The sequence below is a fragment of the Myripristis murdjan genome, chromosome 14 (assembly GCF_902150065.1).
Source record: "Myripristis murdjan chromosome 14, fMyrMur1.1, whole genome shotgun sequence".
Lineage (NCBI taxonomy): Eukaryota > Metazoa > Chordata > Actinopteri > Holocentriformes > Holocentridae > Myripristis > Myripristis murdjan.
Genome location: NC_043993.1, coordinates 16,055,820 through 16,082,355, shown reverse-complemented (window position 1 = coordinate 16,082,355; position 26,536 = coordinate 16,055,820). Strand labels below are relative to the sequence as shown.

General features: G+C 41.4%; 3 protein-coding genes across 4 annotated transcripts; 2 read left to right on the top strand and 1 right to left on the bottom strand.

Moving 5' to 3' along the window:
• The first annotated feature begins 7,114 nt into the window (after nt 1-7,114).
• On the top strand, nt 7,115-11,290 carry LOC115371666 (F-box only protein 39-like). The gene is made up of 6 exons (XM_030069131.1): nt 7,115-7,566; nt 7,721-7,892; nt 8,188-8,484; nt 8,953-9,177; nt 10,852-11,028; nt 11,165-11,290. Exons 1-6 carry the CDS (start codon nt 7,115-7,117, stop codon nt 11,288-11,290), a joined length of 1,449 nt encoding a protein of 482 aa, XP_029924991.1.
• Nucleotides 11,291-12,472: 1,182 nt separating this feature from the next.
• On the top strand, nt 12,473-17,509 carry slc25a1a (solute carrier family 25 member 1a). The gene is made up of 9 exons (XM_030069258.1): nt 12,473-12,781; nt 13,346-13,453; nt 13,571-13,670; nt 14,265-14,403; nt 14,546-14,630; nt 14,926-15,030; nt 15,229-15,344; nt 15,429-15,502; nt 15,612-17,509. Exons 1-9 carry the CDS (start codon nt 12,541-12,543, stop codon nt 15,724-15,726), a joined length of 1,083 nt encoding a protein of 360 aa, XP_029925118.1. The 5' UTR covers nt 12,473-12,540; the 3' UTR covers nt 15,727-17,509.
• A 691-nt stretch (nt 17,510-18,200) lies between these two features.
• Nucleotides 18,201-26,449, bottom strand: nle1 (notchless homolog 1 (Drosophila)). Of its 2 annotated transcripts, none has more exons than XM_030069255.1 (13): nt 26,313-26,449; nt 25,130-25,303; nt 24,229-24,449; nt 22,715-22,794; nt 22,188-22,264; nt 21,996-22,093; nt 21,673-21,865; nt 20,964-21,099; nt 20,711-20,757; nt 20,424-20,626; nt 19,710-19,869; nt 19,513-19,583; nt 18,201-19,399 (listed from the first exon to the last, which is right to left on the bottom strand). In XM_030069255.1, exons 2-13 carry the CDS (start codon nt 25,265-25,267, stop codon nt 19,387-19,389), a joined length of 1,437 nt encoding a protein of 478 aa, XP_029925115.1. In that variant the 5' UTR covers nt 25,268-25,303; nt 26,313-26,449; the 3' UTR covers nt 18,201-19,386. The 2 variants fall into 2 exon arrangements, with proteins under 2 accessions (XP_029925115.1, XP_029925117.1); XM_030069257.1 differs by having other exon boundaries at nt 25,130-25,291; nt 26,313-26,404.
• Between the last annotated feature and the right edge of the window lie 87 nt (nt 26,450-26,536).

Here is a 26,536-nt window from a genome sequence, read left to right as displayed (position 1 = left end):
TCCCCATCTCCTTCCATTTTTGTCCCATTATCCATGCCCCCACTCCTCCTAATGCTCCTCACCACCCAATCTTCCTCTCCTTTTCTTCTTTCTCCTCTCCCCATTTCTTGTTTTGTATGCGAGCCCCAAGGGAGAGAAATGGGTGAGAGGCACTCTCTCTGCACCACTGTCACAAAAGACTGGTGAGTCATCGCCACTTATGTTCCTGTCTCCCTCCTCCCACAAAAAACACACATATACAGGAAAAACACTCAAATTACTCCCTACCTGCCGTGCAATTACACAAAAGCACACACACACAGACACCCACACGCCAATGTGTGTGTCTCACACAGCACACGCTCACACAACACACACATACACACATACACACATTCCACAGCTCTTCAAAATGACCTGCTAAATCAGAACCTGACTCATTCCAAAATTTGGAGTAATTTTGGCTGGTTTGGGCGCTCATATCGTGATCTGGTCCGCTTTTTCTGTCAGAAATATTCAGTGTTACAATGAAACGCAACAGCAAAGTAACGACACCGGAGCAGCTGCAACGAGATGAGAAGACAATGAGACATGTAACGGCTGCCCATGGACCATGTGACAGAAAAGTGAAATGGCAGATAGACAGAAATGGACAAGTGTGTGTGTGTATGTGATAGGGAGAGGCAGAGAGAGAGAGAGATTCCCTGGGTTGGTAATGAGGCTTTGCAGGTCTTTTTATGCCCACTGATCAGACACAGGAGCTGTAAAAGAAATGCTCTCCCTCCATCTACTGGAGGAAACACACACTTACAATGCAGTCATGCTGCAGTTATTTATGGACAAGATGGCAGTCATGTTTTCACCAGCAAACCCCATCAGAATAAGACATGATAGGAGTGGAGGCTGACAAAATTCATATCACACTTTATATTTTGACGCCACCTCTGTATTAATTTACCCTTTTTCTATCTATCTATCTATCTATCTATCTATCTATCTATCTATCTATCTAAAATGTGCCACAGCCGACGATGCATGGACAATAAAGTCCATAGATTATAGATTATAGAGTTTTTAAAGTATAATTACAGGTTTTTGGGTTTAAGTGTATTTACAGTGTCGGGGAGTGGTTTAACTTCATCTAATTAAACTAGTGGTTTAATTACATATTGCAGTGGCTTGATATATTCACATCCTGTAGTGGGTCATGTCGTTAAGATTGCTTCTTTGCCATTTTTGATGAAGTTAACGACTGAGACTATGAACAATTTTGGACCATAAAGCAAAAAAAAAGTAATAATGATTTCTCAACTATTATTCAACCAACCCTCTTTGATCTCACCTGGCTCCAGACCCGTGAATCACATATTAAAAAAAAAAAAAAGAAAAAAAAAAGTTTTGAGCGATTTGGAGATGGAAACAGTTGACAATTCAGTCTTGATATCAGGCCCCCTTTTTCTCATCATAACTGACATTACACACAAAAACAAAGGTTTCATTTCTTTCACCTTCCCATGAGTTCTCGGGTGTTTTTATTTATTTATTTATTTCTCTGGGGGCAGAAAGTTTAAGTGAACAAATGGTTCCTTTTGGAACCACTTGTTGACCTGCATTGTTTTGCTGCCAATATTGTATGATATTATCATTTGACCATTTTGATCATTTGATCAAGTACCAAGTACTTAGAAGTACTTTTTAAATGAGAAAAATAGAAACCAAACTATATTTCCCCAGACGGTAGCTTTGCAGTAGTTCAACTACGTCCCGGGTGAAGTTACTGGTAGCTTGATAACTAGTTGTTTTAAACGTTTGAGTGGATGCATGTCTACATCAACAACACCAAGACAAATTCCTGTCCATTTGTCACAGTTGGTCGAATAAACAGATTGGTAATATTGGGTTTCAGTCAGGGCTCAGATATCAATAAAAACTGCATGCGGTTATCTGTTTGTTGAACTAAATTGCCTGCGGTGCTGGTCTAAGTTGGCCTGATCCTGCTGCTGAGACAGATCAGAGCAGGGAGACATCGGAGCCCTCACCTGAGTACTCTTTACAGAAAAGCTGCTTGTGAGCTATTCAGACACATCAAATATTCAAAGCCTGGAGTTTCCGTTTCGCACAGAGAGAGAAGAGGAGAAAGAGCACACAGGGAGAGGGAAGGACAGACTGGGCCAGAGAAAGAGAAGAGGAAAGTCAAAGAAAGGTGGGATTAAGAGAAAATCAAGTCAGACACACTGGGAGGGAGACGTATGAGCAGCAATGGAGGGAGAGAGGGAGGAAGAGGGAGAACGCACCCAATGGTAAGAAAAGTAGAGTGAAATGTTGATGCGGCATCAGGTGCTTGCCTTGAGTGAAACAGTAGAGCTGAGGTCGGTGTAAACCAGCTGAAGATTGGCCGGCTGATAACCCTCAAGTGAGGAGGGCATGTTTCTAATTCTCCTGCTTCTTTCCAAAACCTCAGTGGCAGGACATCTACCCCGGCTGAGACTCAGAGCTGCGGCGGAGAGTGCAACGAGTCCAGCGAGCACCCTTCGCCGGAGGAGGCTGACAGCAGAGCCCACAATGAAGCAGAGCCCGGTCAGGTCAGATTCAACAGCCCCTACCGTGCAAAGTCATCAGTGTCAATTTACGTCTGAGAGTGGAAAAAAAACAACACTTCGCCAACATTTATATCCTACAGGCTCACACCAACTGCATTAACACACACCAACAACTCCAAATAACTGTTAATGAGAAATCAACTTGGTAACAGTGGAAAATTTGCTTGTGGACTCATATTGACCTTTACACTGACTGATATCATTTATCATCATGGTTTAGTTACTATCACATGATACCCATGACTATCACACTGATCGCACACACGCCAGGGCTGCAACTAATGCATATATTCACTGGGAATTAATCCATCTAATTATTTTTTCAAGTAATCAATTAAACATTTAATCTTTAAAATGTCAGAAAATAATGACAAATGCTCATGGGAAGTTAGCAGAGTCCGAAGTGATGTCTTCACATTGCTTCCTTATTCTGAGCAGCCACCCAAAAAACCCAAACTATACTTATTTTTATAGGGATATGAATGGAGGAATGTATGCAAATTATAGCATCTTAGTGAGTTTAGTGCAGCTGTGATCAGTAAATGTTTGGGATTTTCTCTTGATAAATGAGTAAGACAATTAATCAGTCATCAAAATTATAAATACTTTTGTGTTCAGAATCAGAAATCAGAAATCTTTGTTGTCATTATACCAAAAGCATAACAAAATTGTATGCGCTTCCATTAACAGTACCTCTCAACAGAGAAGAATAAAAAAGAGAAATAACTGAAACAAACAGTAAATGAAAACAATAAATATACAGTAAGTAAAAAACAAAACAATAAATAAATATATTGCACCAAGGAAATATATTGCACTATATGCATTGTTGTTCGACTAATTTATTGACTAATAATTTCAGGACAAGTGCACACATTTTGCTCTACACCTGTGCCTATTTTTCCCTTGGCTGATGGAATTTCTGGTGTGTGTGTGTGTGTGTGTGTGTGTATGTGTGTGTGTGTGTGTGTGTGAACAAATAACAGGATATATGTATTAGTGACACGGACACCTTACCACAGGAGACTGTGACTGCTGGAAACACAGAGGAGGATGACGCTGGACAGGATGCCTGCCCCCCGCCGAGCCCCCTGCCAACACAGAGAGAGGCGACCTCGTCTTTGTCATCACATTCCCTCGGCACAAAGAGTGAGTCATTTGGACAACTGATTGATATGGGACCTATGGGGCTTCAGAGGCTGCATTTGAACAAATTAATCCGTGTCTGTAAATGATCCCAGCATGTGTTCATGTGAAGCTATTAAAGGACACCTAATGTGACCATTAATGTGGGTCTGTGTATCTCATATGTGTTGGGGCTCAGCTGCACAGCTGTTTGTGTTTGTGTCTTCACAGGCCGCCCATCTGAACCCTGCTGGTATTGCCTGAGGTCGCTTGACTCTGAGTATCATCCTCCAGCTCCCAAACAGGTTGCAACACAATTTGCTGTTCCACTGACATGGTGTTGTCAACAATTATTTTGATATATGGCCCCGTGATTTCTGCAACAGTCCCTCTAATCACCATGTGTAATAAAAACATAAGAATTTACCTTGGTGACATTTGTGCAAGACCATTAACAGCTGAAAGCGTATACGAAAATGCATGGTCCAAGGTCAGTATTGGACCAAAATGCCAATTTCTGCCAATGTGACATGATATGTGAAATAAGTCAGATTTGCCCTGGTTGTGGCTGCTGTCGGGATTGTCTCGGGGAGAGCATCATCCGAGCCAGTTTAAGTGGGATCAATCTTATAATTTAGTTTCAAAGAAAATGCTACATAAAAATAAATATGGCATGTTTTACATAACCTAAGTTGAAGTAGTTTTCTTATTTTGTGAAAACACAAGCTATGAAAAATAATAACATGGTAATTAAATAGTTAGAATGATAAGTTTTATAGACAGTTTTGCAGGATGATGCGAAGCAGACAAGAGATTATGATGGCTTGCACTGGGTTTGACTGAGTCTTTGAGGTTCTGGTTAATGAGGGTCCCATCTCTCAGGAAAAGGCTCTTGCTGAGAGGACGTGGTCTTAAGGGACCATACCGGTAATTTTTTATGTTTGGTGTATGCTGTATCCAAATGTATATACTTCGCGTTTCTGCAAATTTTTTTTTCCCAAAGCAAGCAGTCATACTTTATAACTTCGATAGCATCTTCCTCTTTTATCCCGACAGCGGTTTCATTGCATTCTACTATGATATGAAAATGAACTTTCAGAGACTTCAAACTTTCTCACACCGGTATCCCATCATCGTAAAAAAAGTTGTCCACATTAGTTTTCCTAAAAGTAGCAGCACTGTTGTGTTTTGATGACTTGAAAGTGGGCGGAGTGATGCAGTGTCTGCACCGGAAAATAGTCCCTTGGTAAACATTTGCTTGACATAGCCAATTATCAGTTCTGTGGTAAATGAATGATGATGACTTTGTCATAAGGTGGATGTGTATTGGTCACCACTTCCTTAGAAGGAAACAAGATCCTGAGGCACCCTGGTGACTCACCATGTAGAGTGCGTAACACGTATTACCAAACCTTGGCTGCAGTGGCCTGAGTTCAAATCTGGCCTTGACCCTTTGCTGTATGTCATCGCCTCATGTCTGTCCTCTGTGACCGTCTAATAAAACAGAGATGCCCAAAAATAATCTTTAAAAAAAAAAAAAAGGAAAGGCATCCTGTGTTGGGGTCATCTTGATAAAGCAGGTGACATTGTCCTGTAGTGTGGTGGTCCCCAGAAGAATGACAAAGCTGATCTTATCCTGTAGCCTTCAAGTACAGCAGATATAACTATGACTAATGCAGTCACTGAAGCTGGAGGGAACATCTTCATAAACAACCTGATGAAGTTAGCATACATGGCCATTATTTGGATTCCTCCTCTGAATTTCTCTTGTTCTGCACTTTTTGAACAAGGTAGCAATGAAGGTAGGTCCTTCATAACAGTGTAATTGCTTTTGATGAAGTCATTTGCTAAACCAGTAGTCATTAAGTTGTACAGCATATTCCCTTTAACTCAACTCCTCCACTGCTGCTGTGTTGCAGGAAGACTCAAACCCTATGTCGCCACTGACCTCTAGTGGCCAGGAAGTGAGCTACCAGACAGACCCTCGGCCTCACTTTGGTGTCGCCTGCTCCTCTCACTCCACCCGTCTTCCTCTGTGGGGCAGCAAGGGACCTTGCTGGGGGTACAGAAACCAGGAAGTGCCTGATCAGACACATACTTGCCCTCACTGCCATCTGGGATTGCCTCCTGACACACTCCGATGGCATGAGGTTGGCACAGAAACACAGGCGCACGCACACACACACATCATCTAAACAAACACATGCTTTCCGCAAAACCCAATTTTAGAGATGGCGTCACAGTACCCAATAAACAGACCTATGACTGTTTTGTTTTTCTCTCTGTACAGGCAAAGTGTCTGCTGTTTGAAGGGCTGAGAAATTCAAAGAAATAAAATGAAGTCATCATCTGAGAAACATGATACTTGGAATTTAGGTCTTCATAGACATTTTTAATTTTCTGTATACACTCTGTAACATCGCTTTCAGGAAATTCTGTGGACCTAACAAAAATGTGCAATGCCTGTTTGTGTACATTTAACACTTAAGCCATGTTAATTTCTTTTTTCTTTTTTAGTGCAGAACATGTTTAATTTCTTTGTGATGTTTTTACTGATATGTTACCACCAATAAATTGCATGTATACAAAATCTGTCTCCTCTTTTCTTCCATTAAATATTCTTTAAAATTTTCTATATGTAACTTGAAAGCAGTTGAAGGATTTTTGCAATAAAGTGAGAGAAAAAATATGCAGAGGCAAAAGAACGCCTTTCCTCACTGCACATTGCAAAGAAAAAAAAAATCTTCACTGTTCAGGTAGTCGCATATTCTGTGTTAAAATCTTATTTCTCTTCTCTCCCACTTGTCTCTAGTGTAGTTTCACATGTTTTCTGGGGAATAATTATAAATATGTTAAAACAATTTAAAATGGGGCGGGTCAGGTTATAATAATGCAGGTCAGCCCATTAATATCAAGAAAATGACACTTGATTCAAGAGCATTCTGGAAGCAACTGCAATGGAAACAAGTGAGATTATCTCATCCCAATGGCAGATTTTTTTTTTCTCTAGTTACAAAAAATGCAAGATATTAACACTGAGTATGAAACTAAATGACTTAAGATGGAGAATTTTTACTGTGCTCAATTTTCAGAGTTGTTTGTTTGTGATGTCAGATGCAGCAGATGTCACAACAAAGGAATTCCACTATAGCATTCCATATTGTTTCATGCAAGCTAAAACAAGGTGTAGTTCTGGTTCACCTGTCCATCCTCTAAGACTGCCAGTGGCCTCAGGAGCCTCTGTTTCACTCACTTCTCAACAACATCAGCAAACAGGACTTGCCTTTTCTACAGGGCCTGGGACATATTCTGACAACCTCTGACAAAGCCTGGCCACAGTGTTGAATGTAAAGCCTTCTTCAGACTCAAAAATATCCTAAACAAAAGTGGACCTGGATGCCATACATGAGATGGAGAACAATGATGAGAGAGAAAGAGCGAGAGGGGGCACAGGAAATGAGGAGGATGGAGATGACACAGAAGGAAAGCACAACTCAGAAAACAAAGATGAAAGTGATGACCATTTAGAGAAGGCTCATAGTTGGGGGTCACTTCCTGATGTGTGCTTGTGGCATGTCTTCTGGTGGCTAAAAGACCGTGATCGCGTGAATGCGGACCTGGTGTGTCGTCGTTGGCACTCTGTGATGCGCTCCCCTTCTCTTTGGCGTGTCCGCTCCTTCCATTTCCCGGTTCGGCCCTCCAAAAAAAGGGGCACTGCATATTCCTCCACCATGACTTATGCCCGTTACTTCGGGGCCTACTTGCACAAGCTGGAGGTTCATGTGTTTCCTTCTCCACGCAGTTCTGCCATGGCACAACATCTGCAATGCACAATCAAAGGACTGTTTGATGAACTCATCAGGTAAAAGAGTGTCTCTTGTGTCCCAGGTGTGGAACATAGGCCTATATAGGCTGAATGAATCTGCTTATCTGATTTTGACACAATACACAGAACCGACTAATTCCCCTGAGACCATTTACACCATCACTCAGTGATTATTCTTGTGTCTTTACAGGGCAAACACTCGATTGCGGTCCCTCTCCCTTGTAGGGTTAGAATTGGAAAACCGCTGCTGGACGTGTGGGCTCAGGAGCTCTTTAGTGAACAGCCTGATTCACTTCATCCAAAAAGGGGCATCACAGCTAACCACTGTTAAGCTGAAGAGGATGCGAAATACCCTACAGCAGGTCAATACAAGACAGTTTTAACAGTCAAAAGCTGATGTTTCAGCATGTTTGACATGGTGCTCCACTGGGGTCCTCAAAAAATCATATCAGTCAGTTAGGGTTCAGACCCTTCATCACATTGTGCAGTATTTCATAAAATGATTGGCAGCAAACTGTAACTATGTTTTTTGAGGAGTAATTTCCTTATTAAAAATGATAATGTCATGAAAAGGTGACTTCAATTATAAATCTTTGCTGTATTCTCACACAACTTACACATGCTACTCTTGATCCTTCTCTCCCCTTTAACCTTAAGGGTCTCGACCTGCTCTCAGCCTTGTCACTTGCACAGAAGCACCTCTACCCCCGAGATGGTATCTCAACTCTGGATTTGGAGGAATTCTTCTCTGGTTACCTGCAAGTCTACCTCAATCACAACATGCCCCGCATCCTGCACGACATACAAGGCCTCACCAACCTGAACCTCAGTTACTCCTGTCTGTCAGATGCACTGTTGATGGTTCTGGGGCACAGCTGCATCAGAAGGAGACTCAAGTTTAAAACCTTGAAAACACTCTCACTGCGTTGCTGTTTCAATGAGCCCCATGAACAGGTGAGTGGGCAAGTGCCCCTTTGTGCAATATGCCCCACTGGCACAATGGGGAGCATGTGATCTTGGGTTCAAGTCCTATCTACACCAAAAGCTACATTGGTTTTATAAGTGTGACAGTGCTGAGGGTCATCTGTAAAATAAATAAATAGATAAATAAAATATTTACATCAGCTATGAAGAGCTGAGTATAAAGACACACACTCCTGCATGGTTGAGGTGATGTAATGGCCTGCCAACTGCGTCATCAAATGAAGTTATCCTTCTTGCTAGCTGGTTCTTTGGGATCAAAAGGTCTGGGCTTTGAGTTGTTTTTCCACCAAATGCTGCAACAGCATGGGGTGATGAGGAAAAATGTTGCTGTTGAAAATTAAATACCTTATTACTGTTAAAAATTAAATTAACATAGAATCAGATCTTATTTATTCTGCTCTTCTGTCCTCTGTCTGCTTCCTCTTCTCTGTTGACAAGGTGGTGCTTGGCACCTCCTGGGCAAGCATTGCATCGAGGTGTCCGGACCTGACAGTCAAAATTGAGGTGATGCACGTGATCAACACTTATCGACTGGCTAGGATCCTATTACCAGAGATTCCCCTCATAGAGTTCCATATGAATGCCGTTTACTCCGCTGATCAAGACTGGAGCGCCAAGCCTGTCCTTTCTGAAATGCTGCCTCAGTACAGATACAGCCTGCAGGTCAGGGGGTGATCAGGGAGCAAAACTGGAAGCCTAGAGCGATGGTGTAATTGATGTGTGCTTGTTCCATATGTTTCTTAGGAAGCAATAGTTGTGGCACAGGGTGTCAAGGCATCAGGGACAGCATTTTGGCACTGGTCTCAGTGTATCAGTGCCTTTACAGTGGGTCTCTTAAGCTGCACCATGAAAAGTGGGCAAATCTAAATGGCAGCAAGGTATCTATTTAACTGCTTGACTTCGATACTCGGAAATCCTGTAGCACTGCTATGAGATCAGTAAACTACACATACCACAAACATGTGCAATTTACTGATATCGCAGCAACGTTACAGGATTTATTTTTATTGAAGTTCAAGCAGCTTTCAGACGTTTACCAGTTTACCTTTGCAATAAGGCACACACTTACTTGATACGTAGTACTTGATTACTTAACAATAATGCACTAAACTGCACTTAACCAGAAACAAATCATTTCTACATTATTACCCACCCATTAGTTTCTTTTTTGAGTCTCCTGATGCATCATTCTAGCTGACACCAAATTTATGTCTGCAAGACTGGTTTATCGGTACTCAAGAACAGCCTTAACTAATGGTTTACTATCAGATAGTCCCTCATTCATTCCTTGGTAACTACTCTTAATTTTGTGTACCTTATTATAAAGTATTACCCAGTTATTTCACAGCATGTTATACTGCCACACATATATATTATATACTGACTACTGTGGCACCAGTATATAATATAGGCTGATAAGATGAGGATGTAGATCTTGCCTAATGTTGTAGCTGCACCATGGCATCTCCTTTTAAACCCACATTTGACTTGGTTTACACTGTTGTGCCACACAATGAAAGTGGGATGAATACTTCAGAGACTCCTTCTGTTTGCTCATTATTTCATCTGTCAGTCTATCAATCAGGTGCAATGACCCAAACACCGCTGAACTGCTTTTGGCAAAACCTGGAGCGATGATACCACAACACTTTAAAAATTACATTGATTGGCCCAAAAGAGGAGATACATCGTTTTTTGTTTGTCCATATATCACACACAGTATCATAGACACAATGATGTGATTTTGACAACAACTGGGGAAATGACGGATCACACCACTGCAGTGCAGCAGTTTCAGAATTACACTGATTGACCTATGAGGGGGACTGCACTATTTGTGTAGGACAATAATATGTTTACAGTAATCTTACTGATTTATTGGATTGAAAATTTTTTTTATTCTAAAGTTTGTTTTTTGGGGCTTTTGACACAAGAGCATGCAAGTTTTATGTATATTTAGAAACTGTAAGGGTTTGCTCATTTATAATGTTTATAATCTATATTTTGAGATGTTGACATTTCAAGAAAGTCTACTTTTAACCGAAACCCTTCAACATGCTGAGCTGTATCCTTGATACGGGTTAAGTGTCTTGGTAACACATTTTGCTGCGCAAGCATAATGCTAGGAGAATTAGACCTATTGTTTTTCTATTTGGAGCAAAGCTAATAGAAATTTAAGCTTTTCCATTAGCATCATTTACTTCACTGAAAATACCTACAATATTGGGAGAGTACAGCAACCCTATGGAAAAGGATCATATCAATCTGATTTGCCTCTTATCTTAATGCAAAGATAAGATGAGTTTGCTAATGGGTTTCTCTCCTCGCTGAATGTAGCATCTGCACCTGGATATACGCAACTGCAATGAATACTTGGATGAGGAGCTGGTAGACCTGGTTAAGATGTCTGTGTGTCTGAAGGAGCTGAGTGTCTGGGCCTTCCTGGAGATCAACACTGTGGAGAAACTACTGCAGAACAGGCTGACTCAACGGAGCTGTCTCAACAATATCAGAGTGAGACAACAATACAAATAAAAAAAACTCATGTATCTGCATATATACTCACAGAGACCCACATCCAGACATGTACATGTGTACCATCACATACGACAACGATGATTATGATGATGATGATGATGATGCTCCACAGGTGATGATCTACTCTTTAAGTGAGGACACACAAGAGCAGGAGGAGGAGCTGGCGAGAGTGCTGTCTTGCTACTCAAATCTGCCCCCTGAGCTAGACTTCTTCGCCATAGTCTACTGCTGTGATTGATAACAACACGTGCCGACACACTCAGACCAACAAAAACCAAAATGTCCCTCCACCACAATGTCAGCAAAACAAAATAAAATTGCCAAGCACCAGTATAGACAATATGAGGTCATTACAGTTTCTTCCTTAGGGTATTAAGAGTAGTGAGGCTGACTGACGGATTCCTCCTCTCTCTTTCTTTCTGGGGGGTGGGGACGGGTGGAAACACTGACCTAGTTTCATTGTAGAGGGGGAGGGTGAGAAGAGGAAGGCTGTGTGTGTGTGTGTGTGTGTGTGTGTGTGTTGTCGCCTGGCTAGAGCACTATTTAAAGGGACAACAGATGCAGCAACAGTGTACCAAATTGTTGTTTACAATTGTTAAACACACTTGTTCATGTAACTTTAAGTGAACTTTAACTGAGTTATGGCTTTTTAATCTTAATATCTTCACACACACACACACACACACACTCATCACACTCATATATATATATATGTATATATATGTGTGTGTGTGTATATATATATATATATATATATATATATATCTTTCTATTATATACTATACTATTTGTTATATATAGCGGGTGAAACTAGATAAAACTGAGTTTGTGTAGCCTGCCAACCTTTTTATGGTGGCAAAATTTTATCAGATAAATCCTATACATCCTAATCTTTAGCATCAAAATGATATATGTTTTGGAAGGACAAGGTCCTCTAATGGGTTATAAAAAAGAAATTAATATTTTCCTAAAGCAATTATACAACTGATTTTTAGTTAATAGTGGTGACTGCTTTCCTTAAGATTAGGGCAGATTGGCGTTTACAAACATTCATTCAACATTACAAACATCATTTCAGCACCGCACACGCCGAGTGTGTATTTGGAGGTCCGCTATGGCTCTCCATGCAAAATGACTGTCGGACAATAAATAATGTAAGCCCGACATTAAGCTATCTTTTTTGTAGACTTGGATCACCAACATCAGTGCATGTTAATGTGGATTGGATCAATAACTTTGTACCGTCCACGCGATTGGTCGCCAGAAATCATGCATAGTCATGTCATTAAGATGTGGCACTGGCAGCTGGCTGAGCCAATCGCCTGCCGCATCACCTGACCGACGTTTTAATATTCATGATCCCTCTGCCGCCACATTGGCCTGTCTGTGTTGTTGACTGGGCTGCCTGACATTGTCCTAGTGGGACCAACGCCACTGAGCTGTGACCGAGACCACGGCCGGAGATTTTAGCCAGCCCCGACGACCAAAATGTCCTCATTATTGAAGCCGTTTTCGGTACATGAGGGCCCGTGCGAGAGCTGCGGTGTCCGGCGTGGATGCCCGACCACAGCACCTCATCATCAACCCCCATCCCGATGCCTGGCTGCTGCCGCGGCGGGGCTGGGCTCCCTCCCGCCTCACTCCCAGTCGTACGGGGTGAGGAGAAATCTGGCAGCTGCTGCGATCGGAGGAAGGAAAACAACGCATCCCGGAAAGGCCATCCTTGCAGGTAGATATGCAATTCATACATCGACCCAGCAGACCCCGCTCCCCCATCAGCCAGGTGTCTGTGCTCTCTCTGTTCATCTGTGGCAACCCGCACCGTCTAATCTCAATCTGTCGCCCATTAACGATACCAAACAGAACTGGGTCAAAACGCACTCATCCATCAGCTCATGCTGGTTGCATGCGTATCTTTCACTAACTATTTACGCATGATGCATTTACAGGGTTAAATCCTCTGTGCGCTTTGTATCAATTTGACAAGCATTTCTATAAAACACGCTGAAGGGTTTATGTCACATATTTGAGGTGACTGCCACCCCAGCAGAGGCAAGTCCTCTGTAATGAGTTACTATAAACATTCCATGGAAACGTCAATATGCCTCTCCAAACCCATGTCCAGCAGTATCACCATTACATTAGAGTTACTTCACCATCTATCAATCTGGGTAAGCATTAAAAGAGAAATGCTGACAGCTGTGATCTCCATATTCTTGGAACATTCAGGAACAAATCTGCACAGTCCACACATAAAGCTATTGGGCACAAAATTTCTCTCTTTCTTTTTCAGGTGGTATTGCAGGAGGAATAGAGATTTGTATCACCTTCCCTACAGAATATGTGAAGACCCAGCTGCAGCTAGATGAGAGAGCCAACCCACCACGATACAGAGGGATCGGTAGGTTACTGTGTGTGTGTGTGTGTGTGTGTGCAAGTATAAAACTGCAGAATTATGTATACTGGACTTGAATGCTGGGCACATACATTGCTGACCCATGGATGTTAATGCCTGCAGGTGACTGTGTGAAGTTGACTGTGCAGGACCACGGTCTTAGAGGGTTGTATCGAGGTCTCAGCTCTTTGCTTTATGGATCTATCCCCAAATCTGCAGTGAGGTGAGGGAGGCATGCACACACACATCCTGTACTTTTTTTTTTATTTTTTACATGTACAGCTTTACTAGGAAAGTTTTTCTATGTAAAAATTACACTTTTTTGTCAGCCTAAATTACAAAGTAGGCCTTGAAATTGAGAGGAGCATCCCATCACCAGCACTTTAAACTCTGTGTGCTCCTTGTGTTTGAATTCTGGTACTGGGTTTGTACACGTCACTGCCAACACGAAGTGATGGATCAAAACATGAGAAATTCAAAACAATATCCAAAGCAGCAGTAAGTGTCCCCCCCAACCCCTCCACCTTAGCTCTATTCCTGGATGTCTATGAGATCATGTCGCTGTTATTTGATCCTATAATTGAGCCAAGGCAGCCTAATATTACTGTTCAACATAACTTCAAATTGCATGAAAATACATAGAAAGGGCCATCTCCGAATGGTTTACTGCTGGCATGTTACACAATTTTGGGGGTTTACATTTTCCAGTTATGTCTTGCTGCCATTTGGAGCAGCCAAGTTGCCTCATACAGTTTTAAGCATTCAGTTTCTCTTAATCTTCTCTTATCTTTATATTATCTTTTGCTCTTGCGCTAAGGTTTGGGACGTTTGAGATGCTCAGTAACCCCATGCGGGACGCCAATGGTCGCCTCGACAACACGCGGAGTCTTTTGTGTGGTTTAGGGGCAGGGATCGCTGAGGCTATCGTGGTCGTCTGTCCCATGGAAACCCTCAAGGTTGGTGCAGTTGAATGTTACCACAGATGATTCTTCAGAGGGTCTTCCTGCAGTCTGGTTGTCAACAATGATCTGAATCAACAGTGGATTAATGAAATGGAAACCTCCTGGTGACAGACTGCATTTTCCTCTTCTCTGCCAGGTAAAGCTGATCCACGACCAGTGTTCCCTTCGGCCACGCTACAGAGGCTTCTTCCATGGAGTCAGCGAGATTATAAGAGAACAGGGTAAGAGAACAGGCTGATATTGTTTGGTTCTTTTTTTGTTTACTTTGCACTTTTCTACTGCACAAACATTTTAGAGATACAGGAATATTTGTTAAATCTATTGTCTGGGTGCTATCACTTCGACCTTTGTTATTCCTCAAACCTGCAATTATTATTATGTAGTGGTTAAGTTTTGGTTTTCAGCTAAATGCCTATGTTTTAGCAATGCGTACCTGCTGGACTGCATGCACATGTGCAATCTCTGCAATTGAACATAAAGGTAAGATCTTTATCTGAATCTGTTTAATTCATTTAGGTGTGAGGGGGACATACCAGGGTCTGACTGCGACTGTGCTGAAACAAGGAACCAATCAGGCCATTAGATTCTATGTGATGAACGCACTACGCAATTGGTACAAAGGTGAGAAAACAAACCTGCCTTTCAAAAAAATCCTGTTTTTTTTTTTTAAGTCTTTTATTGGTCTGTTTTAATAGTCTGTTTTCTAGCAAATCTTGTGCTTGTGTTTGAACCCGAGTCTAAGAACAGATGTTTTTGTCCTACTGTCTCATTTCCATCTTGTTTGTGATGCATTTTTAACCTTATGATTTTGTCTTCCAGGTGATGACCCTAGGCGTGAGATGCATCCCATTGTCACAGCAATGTTTGGAGCAACAGCAGGGGCTGCCAGTGTTTTTGGCAATACTCCTCTGGATGTGGTCAAAACCAGAATGCAGGTAAGGAATACACACACACACACACATTAATGATTTTATTCCTGTGGTCAGGTTTGTCATGTGTAAAACACCAACTTTTTGTAGGGTTTGGAGGCCCACCGGTACAAAAACACAATGGACTGTGCCTTCCAGATCTTGAAAAACGAAGGACCGCAGGCGTGAGTAACCCCGATCCTAATTCTACTGCTCCTCTTTTAAACAGCTTTAAAAACTGTACAACACTGTGGACAATCCATGGCACGTTATCTCGTCTTGTCCAACCTGTAGGTTCTACAAAGGGACAGTCCCTAGGCTTGGCCGCGTGTGCTTGGATGTGGCCATAGTCTTCGTCATCTATGAGGAGGTGGTCAAACTACTCAACAATGTGTGGAAGACTCAATAAACCAACCGCAGAGTGGCAGAGGGAAACGACAGCAGCACAGACCAGTGCCTCATGCTACGTATAAGTGACTAGTTCTACTCTTCTAGTTCATAGATCTCTACATAGCCCTGAAAGGATCTAAGCTTTATTCGGCTTAACCAGATTTCTCTCTGATGCGTTTAATAAATGGATAGAGTTTACTCGATGATTTGTAGGACACTGCCCTGAAGAGGGTGATTATAGGGGCAGTAGCGGCTTGTTACTAAACTGAGTTCAGGCATTAGTCTGTGGGCCAGTCTTACCCCTCAAACTTGACCGCTGAATCTTGTCCCTCAGATGATTGGAAAAGAATACCTTAAAACACTAAGTTATCCCATAACCAATGTTTTTTTTCCTGACTTTTCCGAAGTTGTGTTGTCAGACTTAGGAGTGAAGCACTATAGGGCTATTTTTTTGTTTTAAAATGAAAGCAAGGGGTAAATCATATTAACAAGTAGATGATGTAAAGACTGGTTAATCTGAGCGCACCTGTGCCCCTGAGAAAACTTGTAAGAGAGAGTGAGATCACTGCTTACCCTCAATATCTTTCCATTTCTTGACTTTTCTTTTTGAGAGTCACACTGGCAAAGTTTGGTCATCAGTGTGATTTCAGAAGGAGGCTAGAAACACAAGAACGATATGTGCAATATTCAACCAAAGGTTCAAGTGAAAAGGGGCAGAAAAGACAAACCTCATGTGTGTTTGAATGCAAAGGGATATCAAATATGTCTGTTACAATTTAACTTTCTGACTATTGCTACTGTATATGTAGAGAGTGAACACTTTTTACTTATATGAAACCATACATGTGTCTTCTAATTCACCAAGTACTTACTCAAATGAACTAGGGACAGAGACGTTGCCAGACAGAACCAAGCGCGCCACAGGGCAGAACTGGATCTTGACTTTGGACTGTCTCTAGAGTACTTCAACACATCTAGGTGTTGTACTTGCTTACATGATTGTGCTTGTAGTATCATGACACTGCATTTTATCACAGACATTGTACAGTGTTCCCTGGCTGTGTCTTAGTGATGAACTTTAACGAGATGCTGTTTATTGTGCATTTTATGACTGCTGCTGACAACAGAGTACGGCTGCATGATTCTCGATGTAGCATCTATCATATTACACATCAACTGTGGCCTGCAGGGTTACCGATGCTGTGCCAACTGGTCTTGAATCAGAAACCTCTCATGCAGGTACATGTGTGTGGTCTTAAGAAAAGGAAATATTACAAGATTGCTCAGCAGAAGTGAGTGAGCACTTTGCCATCCTGGGCAAATTTTCAAGATCAGGCATGCTGATGAGGCAAACCATATCTGGGTTCGACTGTGATTTTCTACAGTTGTGTAGAAGATCACAGTAGAACCACATTACACCACAATTAATCTGTCATCCTAATCCATTACCAATGATTTAAATGCTCAAAACATTAAAAACTCATCCAATATGAAATGCATGTCGTTAATCCGATTAACCAAGAAACTAAAGCCTATGCAGTTGGTTAAAAATTGGGTTAATATTGCTGTTATAGACTGGGGCTTTAAGAATCAAGTGACTTTGTAGGAAAACTAATCAAATTTACCTCTATTCCAGACAAAATCTCAACATATAGATGTGCTAATTAAACCAACTCACTTTGATCCAATGCAACCTCATTTTCTTGTGCATTTTAATCCAATGCAGCAGTCAGATTGTCATATTTAGTCAGATTGGCAGGCCATGGCTAAATGTTATATGTCAGTATCTTAACTCTTCATATTTAACTCTTGGCTACTTACTGATCACTGCTATGATCTAGAACAGTCCAAAAACAGATTAACTCACCTCTCATATTGAGTTCACAAATGTTGAAAAACAGGAAGGGTGGAGAAAATATGACAGAGGCACAGCAATTAAACAAGCCACTCAGCAAGGCTTGGCTTTGGATCAACCTGCTAGCACCACACAGCCTTGCACAGACGTCCTTAACTCCTTTTTGCCAAACGTCTCCAGAATCTCTGCTGTAACATCACTGATCGCAACCAACCTGAATTTCATTTTACACCAAGAGCACCAGAATACTGTTTAATACTTATTTATCCACCGTTTTGCTCTGTAAACTGAAGCACATTTTTTTACTGTAGGGAATCTACATGTATTTTTACTGCTTTTATAAATAGGCCAACTGCATGTCCACATAATCATACAGCAAATCTGATTTGGTGTGATCATTCACAATTTCAAAGGTCCAGTTTCACACATTAATTTGTGTTGGGGAGAAAAAACAAATAAATTGTTGGCATGACAAAAAAAGCCATCTGATTACGAAAAAAACATTGCAGACTCCAAGCTATCTTAGGTCAGTGTATCATGTATGATTAACACAACTAGACTTGGAAACCTCTAATAACAAACAGACATAACCAGGTGTCATTGGCCTTAGAATAAACTTGAGATTAATGAACTGCATCTGTGTGACTGTGTTTATTCATGTCTCCATGTGCAATCAGACAACTGATCTGTTATGAAGCCCAAGGCAGATAACCAGGCTGTGGTCCTTATTGGAAACAAAGGTCCCGCTTGTTGCTATTTTTACAACCAGGACATACAATGGCATTTAGCAACACATTTTAATAGTCTGAAATATTTACAAAGCCAGTTAAACATAGAAGCTAAAACAGAGTTAATTTTCCTCAGCAGAGCCAGGAGCAGAGAGGTCAGTGTGTGGTCATCCCCGTCTGCACCATAGCGCCACAAAAAAAAAAAAAAATCAGTAGGCGAGGGCTTTGCCGACTGCCTGACAGAGGAGATTAAAGGCTGAGGAGAGCACGACCGGTGCAGTCAGCATTAACATCACAGAGGATGTATTAGCCCCCCCCACCTGCTGCTTAGCCAGTCCACCTGTCACCTATATAGTTTACCTAGTAAGGCTTAAGGTGAACGTCTGGATGCACATGCTCTTGTATATTTGCTTTCCCCATCTGTTAATTTATCTTTTCCTTTGTGATGTCTTCCTACAACTTGAAATTTACTCTGTTCCCTTGATGAATTTATTCAGAGGTTCAAGGCCACAAGCCTAGAGGCACCTTATATGTTACACTGTGAAAACATGAACTTTGATTGTGATTTGGACATGTGGGCATTACCTTTTATAAGGGCTTATAACTCAAAAGACAGCTTTAACAAGCAGTCTGAAACTTAGTATACATGTCAGGGCTTTTGTTTGATGTATATAAATCAATATACATCCAGAAATGGGGCATTTGAATGGCAGAGCTTAGTTTTAAGTTAACATTAAGATGAATATTATACTATAAGCCCCCTCATTATCTCAGTGGAGATAAAAATAAAACCTGCTGTAAATGTCAAAACTTCACATTCCCATTCTGCTAACCCCTGACATCATCAAATCTTTCATTCTTCCTCTAGGGCCTGAGACCTGGAGAGGGCAATTGTATCATTCCATGACTGGAGTCACTTGACACAGTGCTGTTGGCAAACACGATAATAAGGCCAAACTGGGGATTACAAGCACATCCATGTCACCTTGGCTGCTGCCAGTAGGCTTCCAGATAGGTGAAGATGGGGGTTGGGGGGAAATGAGATTGGTTGCTGGATTGTGTAATCTTCAGCCAAGTTTAAGTAACATATGAGTGGCTACCTCCTCCATCTGTAAAATACAGAGAACAGACTCAGTTGGCAGGGGAAAAGACTGAATATAACTGGTACAACAATCTGAAAAAAGAAAAGGGGAAGAGAATGACATCCTGGTACTTCACTCACATCCTAAGACACTTGTCTTTCCCACCGCTGGCAACTCTCTGCCCATCAGGACTCCAGTCCACAGCATAAACCTGGACACAGAGGAAACAGGTCAGCAGGAAAAATATGCAGTTTGGCTGTTCAGTCCTAGGATAATCTCTCTACCTGGAACAGAACTTCTAGTAAACACATCTGCCTGTTGCCTGTCCTTCCCTCACCTCATCAGCATGTCCCGGTAGGTCCATGTTGAGCTTGCCAGTCTTGATGTCCCAGACCTTAAGTGTGCTGTCACTGCTGCCACTGACGAGCAGCCTGCTGTCTGCCGACCACGCAACTTGATACACAGCAGCCACATGGCCGCGCAGGGACATCAAGTACCTGCAGGCACATAAACAAGCAGGCAGACACACACAAATACACAATAACACAATGACACAATGACATAAAGACACAAAGACAAAATTAAGTTTACAGCACCATCACCAGGTCAACAGCACTACTGCACTTTATCAGATGCTTGGTAATGGTGACGTCACGACACAAGAATTTTGTCACTTGATATATAGCATAGAAACTGAATGGGAATGGGAATGGTAATAGAAACTGACCCTTTCAATTTCTATAATACAAACACACCAGTGACTTTCCATGATTCTTGATAACTGACTCAAAATCATGGCAAAAAACTCTTTTTAAATGTTAACAAATAAATGTAGTACATACAGTGGTATAAGTAATATAAGTAATATAAATACATAAATAAGAATATGAATGGGAAAGACTGTTCTACTCCATTCAAATTTTGTGTTTTCAAGTACTTTGCCATCATCTTCAAAATTTTGGCACTGATTTGATATCTAGGTATCAATTCTTGTGACATCCCTACTACTAGGTAAGGTTACACGTTCTTGGTGGCTGTCTGTGTTTCTTACTTTCCGGTGCGTCCGTCCCAGATCTTGATAGACTTATCGAAGGAGGCGGAGGCGAGGAGCCTTGTGTCTGGGGAGAAGAGCACTTCGTTGACGAGGGCGCTGTGGCCAGTCATCCTGGCCAGAGGTTTCTTGTCCTCTGCAGGGTTCCACAGAAACAAGGTGAAGTCGTCTGAGCCAGACACCAACCGCTCTGGAGCTGTGCCCTACAACAAAAAAGGAAGACACTCCATAAAAACAGACGTGCACAGATAATCAGGTTAACCGAGACAATGAGAGACAATACGTACCCTAACTTTGTTGTATCTCTGCAAGGCTTTCTCCTTTAGCTCTTCCACTGAGGAGAGAAAAACACTTGTTCAGTCACATTCTCATCTGGACACCATTTGTCTGGTACATGCTGTCACACAAGCCAGCAGGTCTGCTCTCCCCACAGAGAAGAAAAGGTATTTTTCCAGACAGCTGGCTTGTTTATCACATCAGAGTAGACATGCACTCCCACTAGAGGTAAATGAAGGAAACTGAAGAGGGAGGCCCACTTACATGATCCAGTGACGTCCTGGGCATTGACAGTAGCAGTGGCAGGCTCAAAAGCTCCGGTACGCAGGATGTAGTCTGTGCTGAGAGCGAGGGTGTTCACCCAGTGAGCGTGGCCCTGCAGAGTCCTGCACTGGACACCCTGCACTCACAGATATGCATAAACACAGGTTAAATCCGGCGCTGCCATGTATATGTCTTCACCCACCCTTGAAAAATTCGACTGTAAAAACTTTAGCTTTTTTGTCCAGAGGGAAAAAAGCACAGATATATAAACGGATTTTCTTGAACTCCTCTCTACAAGTAAGTATGGCAGGAAGTATAAAGGGAGTTGGGTTAACCTATAATAGGCATTTTCCCAACAGGGAAGTGAGGCAGGTGAGTATAAAAGTATTAGGTTCAGTAGGCCAATATTTTTTATAACATCAGAAATGCTGACTCTAATGCGCAAGAAGTTGACTCATTTTGACAAAAAGAAATAGATGGATAAATGAAATTAGATAAAATGTTTTGGTTGAAATTAAAACATCATAAGTTCAGCGTGAGGACTAAATGATTACTTATAAGCCCTAGTATTTATAATATATATTAATCAGACATTTTAAGTGTTTTTAAAGACCTGAAGAAATGCTGACTGCTTGGTCAGGACTCACTGGAAAAAAAAAAGACATGCAGTGAGTTTCAATCCTTCTCTCTCACACACATTCATACTTACATCTTTGGCTCTCCAGACTTTGACAGTCCTGTCCTGGGAAGAGGTGTAGAGAAGTCCATCTCCTCCCCACTTAACACAGGTGACAGACTGAGTGTGTCCGGTCAGGATTTTCTCACTGCGTCCCAACACAGTGTCCCAAATACGTATTGTGCAGTCCTTAGAGCTGCTGACTAAATACCGACACTCTGGGTTTCTGTGAGGGAGGGAGGGAATGGTCCCAGAAATTAGACAAATTTAACAGGCAATGAGGAAGACAGCGTGTTTAATACCCAAAATAGGATGAAAAAGAGTTGGAGAGGAAGTGAAGATAATGGAGTACTGACAGATGGAGAGGTTCCCAGCAGAGCCATGTGATCCACTTGGTGTGTCCTGTCAAAGTCTTTCCCATCTGCTGCCCCGTCACTGGATCCCACAGACAGATCTACACAAGCCGCACCGCAAAACAACATTAATACAGTGACCCATCTCAAAAGACAGATTATGGTAACGTGTTTGTGTGTACAAATGAAACACACCTGACTGTTCTTGCACCCTGAAGCCAGCTTCTTGCCATCAGGTGACCAGGCAATGGTCAGCACCCAGTGGGTGTGTCCTTAAGAAGAGCAGAATACAGCACAACTCTGAGTGTCTAAAATGTATAAATGCTGCTCTTTTTATTCTTGATATATAAGAAATTAGGTTTTTTTCTTTAAACATAACGATGCTGACCCTAAATTGATATATTGTCTGTACTTAAGGCACATTTTAATTTATTTAAGCTGGATAAAAAGGTTGAGTCTTAGAATCCTACAGATGGTGACATGACCTATGCAAATAGCATGATTTAGCTATTTCCCATGGTCCAGTGTTTAAAAAAATCCATATTTACTAGAATTATAATATTCATTTGTAATACTTACAGAAATGTAATAATTTTCTAATAGGCACCAAAGTATCGTGAATTGCATTGTATCAGGAGTTCCCTTTCCATTGCATCCCTACAAGAAATCACTCTTGCACTATTGGACTAAATGTTCAAATAATTATGCCAAAAATTGCAGACCTCTGGCAGTGTGGTGAGGCGTCTCCGTGGTCAAATCCCAGAAGCGCACGGTGGTATCACCTGAACCGCTGGCCAGGTACCTGAAACAGACAAAAACAACCAGATCAGAAAAGTGCACATGAGCTTACTGACTGGAGCGACTTCACTTTTACATTCTAATTTATCATCCATCATCATCATCGGTTTTCATGCCAAATAACTGGGGTGTTGTGACAACAGAATCGTGGCTGGAAAAAAAAAAAAATCCAAAATGTGTTGCATTTTTTTTGGCCTAGCTTTTAAAACACACTGCTGATGTGGAAAGTCAACAGAGGAGATAGGCAAGGAAAAAGACAAAGAAGGGTGGGGCCGGTGTGTGTGTGTGTGTGTGTGTGTGTGTGTGTGTGTGTGTGTGTGTGTGTGTGTGTGTGAGAGAGAGAGATAGCAGAAATTCTGCTACTGTACTTTGTGCTCTTTATGAAACTCATTTTCTGTTTGGAGCAATATAATTTCTGGCAAAGAGCCAGAGCTAACTGGAGAGCCACTGGTTCCCAACCACAGCTCTGCAGTCACATTATGGTAAATATTTTGGTTCTGAATAAAAGGAGTAGCAGTACTTGTGTAGCCTTCATATCTGTCTGTCTATATTGTTGCACAAGTTGCATAAACCATTTGATGACTACATACATGATGCTTTAGTGCATATAATACTGTTATTAAGGCTCTCTGCCGCCACCTTGTGGCACAAACGATAATATTGTCATCAGTTTTTGAAAATCAGTATTGCTGGCTGTAAAAGGGAAGAATCATCCAAGCCTAGATGTTTCTGAGATAAGTGTCTACTGGTATTGAATAAAAAAAAATCTACTTTATTAATCATTAATTAATTGGTTTTTTTTTTTAGTTTTTTTTTTTTTTTTTTTATAAAATTACGTTCTGTAATGAGATCCAACTTCGTACATTGCTGAAAGCAATAACTAAAACAAAACAACTAAAGATTGTATCAACTTAACCATTTTCTATATCACTCCCTGCCTAAGCCCTTGAGGTTTTTTTGTTTTTGTCTCATAATTTTCCTTGTGTTATCATGACAGTATTGATGAAGTGTCCAAAGTTAATTAATTAATGGACTGCCACTTCTTTTAGAAAATTATAGCATTAATGCCAATGGGTCAAAACTACAGCAATTAAGTTAGTTTCATGTTAAAAGTAGGGGGTGGGGCAGTCCACAGGACAAAGTCCCCACATAGAACTGCCTGGGACAGTAATGAGAAGTTAATAAATTTAGAAGATTTCATTTCCTAAAAATTATTCATGTGATGAGGTCAACACCCAAACTCTTGTCTTTGTAAATGCATTAAACACCTGATCCTGTGCTGTCTTTTCCCTGTTTTGCGTGTTTGTCTTATGTTGTGCCTACTCTTAAATACATTATGCAGAATTTCTGAATAAAACCGTGTCTGAAAGAGTCGTTTCCATGATAAAAAGACAAAGCTATGGTGGCAGTGGTGTTTTTCTGTCTCAGAGTTACTTACTTGCCGGTGGGGCTGAAGGCAGTTGAGATTACGGCCTCCGTGTGGCCCTGCAGTGAGCTGGTGCAGCGGGCCACGGCCCGAACCCTGAACACAGCCTGGGGCTGGTACACCACAGGTAGGACTTGCTCTGTCTCAACTCCAAGAGCCGTCACACACAAGCCCAGACTGGACACCACCTCGGCCTCACCACGCACAAAAAATGCAAGCGGCACCGGCTCTTCCTGCAGTGGGCGATGATAAAGCCGAGATAAAGTCAGTATGCAGGTGAACAACTGAAGTTTCTGCTGACTTTCAGGGACTGCCATTACACAACTCTTTATACTGTGATATATATTTCTAAGGATTATATGTATGCACGTATTAGGACTGAACAATATGGTGAAAAAAAAAATCAGATTGTGAGATAATTTTACAGATATTTGTGACTGTGACATGATTCACAATTAAGTAGAAATTATCCTTTTTTCATTATAATTTTAATTTTCACTGAAAAACCTATTAAAATGGCATTAATATGACTGTTGCTGAGGTTTGTACCAAACAAAGATATTTTCTTACATCTGGAAAATGTGATATGTAGGCCAGGGTGTCACTGTAGCACCACAACACTTCATTTACAACCGTCTTTTGTCACACATTTCACCTTAATCAAAAATAAATAAATAAATAAATAAATAAATAAAAAATAAAAAATAAAAAATAAAAGCAGTCTGGATTTTGTGCTTGGTCATGTTGTGACTTCCATAATATTTTGAGTAATTGTTCAGCCCTAACCAGTGTAGCTACAGTTTAGGTGCAGTGACATCGGAAAACGTGAGAGCAGTAAATAATGTAGGCCTAGGCTACTGATATAGATATGCATCATATCTCAAATCCCACTTTTACATGACGTAGCGGTCACCTTCTGTAGCAGCGCATTGCAGACCAGCTGCAGTTTGTCCGGGGTGATGTCCAGCGGCACATCAAACGGTGAACCCAGGACCTCCCCCTCCTCATCCTGAAACTGGATCAACAGCCGCTCCACATCCCCACTCGTCATCCTGCGTTTGCTCTGGATCTATAACTACAAGGGTGACTGTGTAGAAGAAAAAAAAAAAAAAAGATCGAAAAACAATGCAGAATGCAGATAAGTACAAATGTTCATGGTACAATGAATCACCATATTTCCCCCCCATATTATAGCCACCTGTAGTTTTAAGTTGAAGCATGCAACGTGTACAGAGACTTTAGAATCTGGAGATCTGAACAGATCACATGTGACATGTTGGTGGACGTGCCACACTCCGCTCTCTCCCTCATGTCGTGACCAGCTTTAATTTTCACTGAGCAGAACATAATGATTTGGGCTTGGCATGATTATAGCATGCCCAGTTATTAACATATAATCTAAATGCTAAAAACACACCTTTTTTTTTTTTTTTTTTTTTTTTACTGTATTCTTAGTGATCACATGTGCTCCTTAAACAAAAAAATATTTTTCATATTGCTGAAGCTATGGGAAATTTTCACTGTCTTGAAAACCATGCACTGCTGGCAGCAGGAGCCTACAGTGAATCATGGCTCCAGTCTGAGCTGCATCATCGCCAGTTAGATACAATCTTAGTGAAGATCAAGTTTTACAAACCTGATGCTGCATGGCTCACGGTGTTAACATGCAGCTCAGTGACAGTTACCTAGATTAGCTTCACATTCACCAAAACCAAACACATATACAGTAATAGCGTGACAGTCCATTTCTTCTGTCAGATTTCAGCCTAAGTTCCCTTTAAAACTGAGACTTCCAAACACCAAAACATTCATGAGCACCTGCATCAAAGTTCAATATGGAAACTCGCTTGAAGTACAACTGTCCACAGTGTTTTTTGTACATTAAAGTAGTGTTGATATAAAAGGTCTGACTAAGTTGTGCCACTTCAAATGAACTGCTGCATGTCAGCTAGCCTGCTTTTAGCCGGCTAGCTAAACATTTGCGGTATTTGCAGCTCCTTTAAGCAGCGACCGCAGAAAACCTGAGTGTTTCCATCAGCGAAACGTGTTTACCTCCCTGTGTCCAACTTGCTACACACTCTCATGCTAATCCTTACCTTTCAGATAATCCAGAAAAGTGCACAGTTTCCCCACGTGTGTCTGTCCCTCTCAGTGTTTCTGTAAAGTTCCTGCGCCATATTTGTACGTCAGCCATGCGTCACTAGAATGAGACGATGTCTAACACTGGATCGGCTGTAACAACAATTAATAACAAGAAAAGCAATAAATTAGTGAGAGTGTACGATGATTTTTTTTCCCCTGAAGCCTCAGTCTAAAGGTT